General features: G+C 31.5%; 1 protein-coding gene across 1 annotated transcript; it reads right to left on the bottom strand.

Annotated features, from left to right (window-relative positions):
- Positions 1-1,336: 1,336 nt before the first annotated feature.
- Positions 1,337-3,242, bottom strand: LOC110735001. Its single transcript, XM_021915122.1, has 2 exons — positions 2,742-3,242; positions 1,337-2,454 (listed from the first exon to the last, which is right to left on the bottom strand). The coding sequence occupies exons 1-2, from the start codon at positions 2,826-2,828 to the stop codon at positions 1,996-1,998; spliced, it is 546 nt and encodes a 181-aa protein (XP_021770814.1). The 5' UTR covers positions 2,829-3,242; the 3' UTR covers positions 1,337-1,995.
- Between the last annotated feature and the right edge of the window lie 4,036 nt (positions 3,243-7,278).

Genomic DNA, 7,278 nt, shown 5'->3' with positions numbered 1-7,278 from the left:
GCCTGTACCTGCAAAACCACGGAGACTCCAGTTGGGTGGAGCTCCGCCTCCGACGATCTAGTCAGTGATGTACGGGAGGAGGAAAATACATAAAAGAGTAATTGCTTCTTGCGTAATGAGAGAGTTCCGTAATTAATATTGCTCGGTTTTGGTGTAAGTGTCTTGAATGCAATGGCATGTCAGTGAATATAAATTGAATGCCCCATTAATGAGGATTCTCCCACTACTTATAGTGGGGAGCATTGGTTCCCCATTTAGGGTTCCTAGGACACGTGTCAGCAGGGGATTGGAGCCCTGCTAACTAATGACAAGGTGCCACGTGTCGCTCAGCCATTGGGCCACGTGGCTGGGGTAATTTTACCCCAAACAAAGGTGGTGGGATTTTGAGTGGAGTGTTGGATATTTCCACAGTTTATTCCATTTTATAAGTTTGGATTTATTTTAACTCTGGTTTGATTTATATACTACTTTTATTGGGTTTTGAATAAGGGCCTTAATGGTTCCAACTAGTAAGACTAAATTTGGTTTTGATTTTTGGTTTTGAAACTTATTGATAACTGAGTTAGGTTTTCCGCTATTAAATTCTAAACTAGCCTTAACGTTTGAACACGTGGTTGTAGTACGTTAGTAATTCTCTTGCAAATTGTTAAAGGTATTTACAGGTTTTTAAGAGAGAATTATTGGGGTGTTACAAAATGAGAGCCAGAAAAGAAAATCGCATGAGGAGAGAGAAGAGGGAAAACCAAAGAACTTCTTAGTTCAGGGTTGAAGTTCTGGAGAATTCTGCAATTTTGAAGCAAACTGGACAACATAATCGAGAGGAATTCAATGCACTACATTGAATGAGGTTGTTGGGAAGATGAGTGATTTTTGATGAAAGGGGGATGAAAGGGGTTGAATTTCGGTGGAAAGGATTACAGTTATTGGATTGATTAGTTGGTAAGTAATTGTGATTATAAAATATTAAACAAAGTTGTTAAAATAAAGTAAGGGTAAGTTGGTCATTTTACTCTTTAAAATTTACTAAAAATGAAAAGAAAAACATTTGTTGCACATAATAAAGAGCACCCAAATATAGTATATGTTGCAGATAATAGTTGGCGGAGGGAGTATTAGAATTACGGAGTACATGTTAGAAATATTGTTAGTTATTTAGTTGGTGAAAGTATAAATAATGTTCCTTGTAATAATTCTTTTCTAATTTCCGTCCTTTCTTCCGACGCATTACGAATTCCCCTCTTAAGGAGGGTTTCCTAATATGTTCTTTGTTCTTAAAAAAAAAAAAAAAAAAAAAAAGGGTATCCCTCCACAACTCTTCCGAAAACTATATATAAAATAGTGTATTCAAAATTACCTTTTTGTTAGAGAAAGAACATGGGAAAGGTGATAAGATTAAATGATACTGTAATAAATTAAGTCACAAATCAACTGAAAATCCAAGCTAATCACTTCCATAACTAACATTACAATTTATGTAGGACCAAAACAATTAACAATAATAGATAAAATAACTAGCTAAGGGCTAAAGCTAACGGCCCTTTCCAACATAAAGAGTGAAAAAAGAAACGACGTCGTGTTTCCCGCTCCATGCTTTTATTTCTGATGCAGGTCAACATCTAGGACAAAAACACACCTCAGTCAAAGTAAAAGCTTAACCGAGCGGTCCAACACCATTATAATTATATTAAATAAACACTCATCTAAAAGAAGCCTTTGCACAAAGAACATTTTTTTGTGCAAAAAAATACAACCAAAAGGGAAAAAAATTCAAAAAGTTTTTTTTTTTTTTTTTTTTTTTTTTATGTTAAAAATAATTAAAAAGTTAACCATCTCATTAACCTAATTAATCCCAATAAAACCCAAGATTTGTTTCCCTTAATAAAATCCCAATCTCATTAAATCATTTTTTTTCCTTAAAAAATGAAGAAAAAAAAATATGTTACTCTCATCACCAAAAAGGACATATTAGTCTGTTTAAACTTTTATTTAATTAAATTAAGTAACTAAATAAATAGGCATGGGAGCAGCAGAGATCACGTGCGACGGTTCCATATTAAGATCCTTGAGACTGATATACGGGATCTCCAAATCACCCTTCCTTGTTGGTGTCAGTGTTCCGGCAATTGGGCCGGAAGTTGGGCGGCTGGTGGTCCGACAAGGAGAAATGGGCTCCGACCCAATTAAGCTGTCGGTGAAGTAAATTGGGCCGGAGATGGACCCACCTTTGTAAGGCTGCTGGTGGTGGTGGTAGTCAAGTGGGCTTGGTCTTTGGTGTTGGGCGGCCCATTTAGTCTTGAAGAAGAGCACTGCGTTCTTCCACCACCATTGACGCCTCTTTTTCTTTGAACACTTTTTTGCGTCGTCTTTTGAGATTGGTTTTTGGAGCTTGAAATGGAGGGTGTCTATCGATCTTGTTGTTGTTTCCCTCTTATGCTTCCTCGCCTCCTCCAACACCTTCAATCAAAAATTTGATATTATTTTACTCCGTCCAAATTCAGTTGTCACATGACACTCAAAAATGTGAAAAAATACGGACGAAGAACATTTAGAGATCACGGGAGGGAGGTTAGTCACTGACTATTAATACAAATCTAATAACAATTATAAATGTAATGTAATAAATAATAAATCTGCCGGGTCTAGATTTAGTTGATACGTTATTAGTGTATTGAGCTTATTTATGAGGTGTATAAACTAGCGATATCAATTAATTTGTAACGGAAGGAGTAAGAAAATGATACCTGGAAATAATCGATCTGAGGGTCGAAGCCGTAATCGCTGAAATGGTTAGGTTCAAGCATGGAGAAAACAGGGGATTTAGATGACATAGTTGTTGATTTTGGTTATCTTCTACCTGTACTTGGATCAAGTAATTATATAAGGAGTAAGTTGGTGTTGGTTAGACTATGAAAGAGAGAGAGAGAGAGAGAGAGAGAGAGAGAGAGAGAGGTTGAGTAGAGAGGGAGTGACTTTAGCAGGAAGACAAGTGGGGAGTATCAAGAAGAGTAGCTTGAAAATAACGGTAAAAAAAAAAATAAAAAAATGATGAGAATGGAAATGAAGAAGGCTGACTAAGTAATGAGTTGATCACATCATCCAACGGTTTTGCTTGCTAAAATAGGGAGTGGAGTGGAGTGGAGTGGAGTGAGAGGGAACACTGGAATATTTAATGGGGCAATTGCTTAGAGATGGGAGATGGAAGGAGTCAGTCAGCATAATCCCGTGAGAAAAGTTGAACCAAATCATGTGGGGGTGAGGGTATTAAAGTATTAAACTAACATCATATTCTCAACCATATTGGTCACCTCCACTAATTTTTTAAAGTTATGATTTGATCTGATCTGAATATTTCTTAATGTTAATGTTATCTGATTGTCTAATAATTGTATATCAATGTATAAAAATTCATTATCAAGTGAGATTTTGTTAGATTCGTCTCAACGTTTATTTTTCATACATATTAATTTTCGTAATTTTTACAAATACGGAAATAAAGATGCATGACAATAAGCGAATAGAATTAAAACGATGATATGATCTGGCCTGAAATTTTCTAATGGTACTCGCTCCATTTTTTTATAAGGTAGAGTTGGGATTTTCCACTATTCATATGTCATTATTGATTTAATTTTTTTACCAATATATAATATATAAATATGATCATATATATAATATGTTGTAAATTGTCATAGTGTAACTTTTATAAATTAACGTTTTCATAATTTTTTACTAACCTCGAATTAAAGATATTAATGGTCAAAGTTGTATCTCGGCATATGTGCAAATTCAACTCTAGCTTAAGAAAAAACAGAAAGAGTATAATTTTAACAATATTAAGGTGAAGTAACAAAGTCAAGTGTACCTTTTTTTTTAAAAAAAAAATGTTCCACTTTCACTTCTAGCACTATTCATTACACCATTTTTACTAATGTTGATGTTTTTATACGTACTTAAGATCAAACATAGTCATCTAAGTAATTGTTAAAATCGTCTTAATGTATAGTTTCTGAATATAAACCATTTATATTCTATAGTTATTGTTAATTAAAGAATTTATTGGTCAAAGTAACGGGTTGACAAATATGTTGATCAAACTGGGGCACTTAAAAAAACAACAAAAATATTATTGTGGCTGACGCAAGTGCCATTGCACAAATTGGACCATTTATATCTTTAATTTTGTTTTTTTTATTAACATTTAAGTAATTGATATTATGAAAATATACATTGTGACTAATATAGTCTATATATTGTGACTAATATATTCTAATAAGTTTACATAACAACATTTGGTTTTTATATACTGTCAAAGTTAGTAATTGAATAGTGTAAAAGGCAAATAAACACTTATTTAGATAAGAGGGAGCATCAAATTTATATATTTTAATTTATTATGGGTAGTACATTTTAATTTATTTTGTAAAGGTAAGGAAATAAATGACCAATATTAGCAAATAATTTTTTTTTTTTTTTTTTGAAACAAATCCATTGTTTAGTTACTAGTGTGCGTGATCAATTTGTATTATCGTGGTAGTGATTATACCATTTTAAAAAATTTATTAAAAAAAATAACACTAAACTCCCTCTTTTTTAGCGGCTATTTATATAATCATAAATTCATAATTACTTATTTGCACATTTTTTTCTCATTTGTACAAAGCAAGCAACTCTTTTTTATTAAATCAACTACTAAAGCAAGCAACAATATTTAGGCCCTGTTCTTTGGAGCTTGTAGGAAGAGCAGAGCAGGCAGGGCACAGTAGAGCAGGAAAGAGTAGAGCAGATTTCAGCATCATCATCATCATTATTATTATTATTATTATTATTATTATTATTATTATTATTATTATTATTATTATTATTACTATTATTATTACTATTATTATTATTATTATTATTATTATTATTGCATTATTATCATTAATTATTATATATTATTATTATTATTATTATAATTATAATTATTATCACATTATTTTTATTTTTATTATTATTATTATTATTATTTGATTTTTTTTTTAGATTTTTTTTACTCTTTTTATAACATTAGAAAATGTGTTCAATAATATAAAATATGAATTACTATCATTAAATATTAGTTATTATTATCAATTAATATTATATATAAATTATTATTATTATTAAATATTAATTATTATTATCTATAACTTTTAGTTATTAGTATTAAATATTGTTATTATTAATTATTATTTTTAAGCAGAGCATGGCAAAGAAGAGCAGGGTAGAGAAGAGCAGAACAACTCAAAAGAATAGGGCCTTATTGTGCTCATTTGCACAAAACTACAAATTGTTTTGCTCATTCTCTTGGAATAAGCAATTTTTTGTTTGTTCATCCGTACAAAATGTGTATAAATATTTTTTGAACATTTATGTAGACTAATTTACTCTTTACTTAGGTCATGTTTACTTAACCTTTACATAGTGTTCAGTAAAAGTAATTTCATTTTAGTAAAAAAAAAAATATTTTCAATAAAAAAAAGTCCAATTCGCCAAAAAATCAAGTTTAGTAAAATAAGTTTTAGTCAGTAGAAATTAGTAACTTTAAAGAACAATTTTAATAGAGTATCAGTAAAAATAATGTCAGTTAAGTAAAAATAAATTATGTTAAGTAAAATAATAATTTTTGTTCAATAAAATAATTTCTAATCAGCAAAAATAAGGTGAAAAGAACATGGTAATACTCTCTATGTTTATACGAAGTAATACTCTCTCTCTCTCTCTCTCTCTCTCTCTCTCTCTCTCTCTCTCTCTCTCTCTCTCTCTCTCTCTCTCTCTCTCTCTCTCTCTCTCTCTCCCTAATTTTATTTCTTATTTATTATTCTAAATACATAATAGATAATACTCTTTTTATTTTATTTTATTAATTTATTTTTTTTCCTATTTCACTTTCAAACTTCATTCACCATATTTGCATGATAAGAATCTTCCAATTTATTTTTGAATTATTTTTATGCACTTCTTTCTCTAGTACTGTAAACACCTAAAAATGTCTCCTCAAAACCAAACCCGATGATGAACAATTTTTCACCGTCATTATTGGTCGGGTCGAGTATTTAATCTCGGGAGTGCATAAAATCCTTTTTTAATCAAACACAACATTCAAATCAGTCCACATTTTCAGTCCAAGTATTTATTCAAACTCTGTCCAATCCTCATTCTAGCCCAAACCATTTTAATCCATTTCATTTTATTTATTAATTAAGCTCGATTAATAAATATTAAAACCCTAAATCTGAAATAAGCCCGGAACACTAAAACGACGCCTAATTATCACATACTTAATGTTAAATAAATAGATAAAGATGAATTTAGATGGAATTCCAGAAAAGGCATGTGTCGTGCCACGACAGAAATGCCGTGCCACGGCAAATTATACCTTGTCACGGCAATTTGCGACGTGACGCGACAATTTCTAGGGTTTATTCCTTCTACGGAAAACTCATTTCTAGGGTTTCTAGACCTCACCCTTCCCATTTCCTCTATAAATACGAAGCTAATTTCACAGCTTCGGGACACCAACACACATTCTAATCTCTCTCTCTCATATTCTAAGCCTTAAACCTATTTTCCTAATTACACCATTCCTTCCTTAATCACTCCCCGGAGTATATGTAATTGAATATAACGCCTAATAAGATAATTTGGAAGACCGGTTTAGGATCCTTTTTAATCTTGTTGTTTAATCAAGTGATCACGATATTTAGAATTATATGTTGCATAACATTCGACCATTTAACTTAATATTAGTTTGGAGCAGATTGAATCTTTGTTTGTGTGCTTTTAAGATCGAATGAATACTTTTCACTATAGGAATCGAGTAAAGGCCAATACGGGCGAATGTGATGACTTACTTTGTACAATCATCCTCGATCCTCCTTTCGTGGTTTCGAACTATATGTAGTAATCTCATGGATTATGAATGGGGTGTAACTTTCATGGGTCAATCGTTGTTGCCTATCGTTGTCTCTTATCGTGGTTGCCTTTAAATGATCCGTGAACAATTTACATGTTCCTTAAAAACTTGTTGGCGGCTCCCTACTTTATTCGTCCCTAATCATTGTCCCTAATCGTATATGTCAATTCCCACTTCCTACGAGTGCCAAGCATATTCACAACATGCTTAGGTAGGCGCGCATCGCATGATGCCTACAAGTACGAATTTCTGTTTTGTTTTTCTTTTTCATTAATTTATAATTATGGTTTATTTGTAAAATGAGCCATTATTTTTGTAATTTGTTGAAGATGAGCACATTTAAT

Source organism: Chenopodium quinoa, unplaced genomic scaffold (genome assembly GCF_001683475.1).
Source record: "Chenopodium quinoa cultivar QQ74 unplaced genomic scaffold, ASM168347v1, whole genome shotgun sequence".
Taxonomy (NCBI): domain Eukaryota; kingdom Viridiplantae; phylum Streptophyta; class Magnoliopsida; order Caryophyllales; family Amaranthaceae; genus Chenopodium; species Chenopodium quinoa.
Note: the sequence above shows the minus strand (reverse complement) of the source record. Positions and strands in the feature narration are given on the sequence as shown.

Coding starts and splice junctions, on each gene's coding strand:
- LOC110735001 (XM_021915122.1), bottom strand. CDS start 2,828: ATGTCATCTAAATCCCCTGTTTTCTCCATGCTTGAACCTAACCATTTC. Junction 2,455..2,741: donor CTCAGATCGATTATTTCCAG/GTATCATTTTCT, acceptor TTTTGATTGAAG/GTGTTGGAGGAGGCGAGGAA.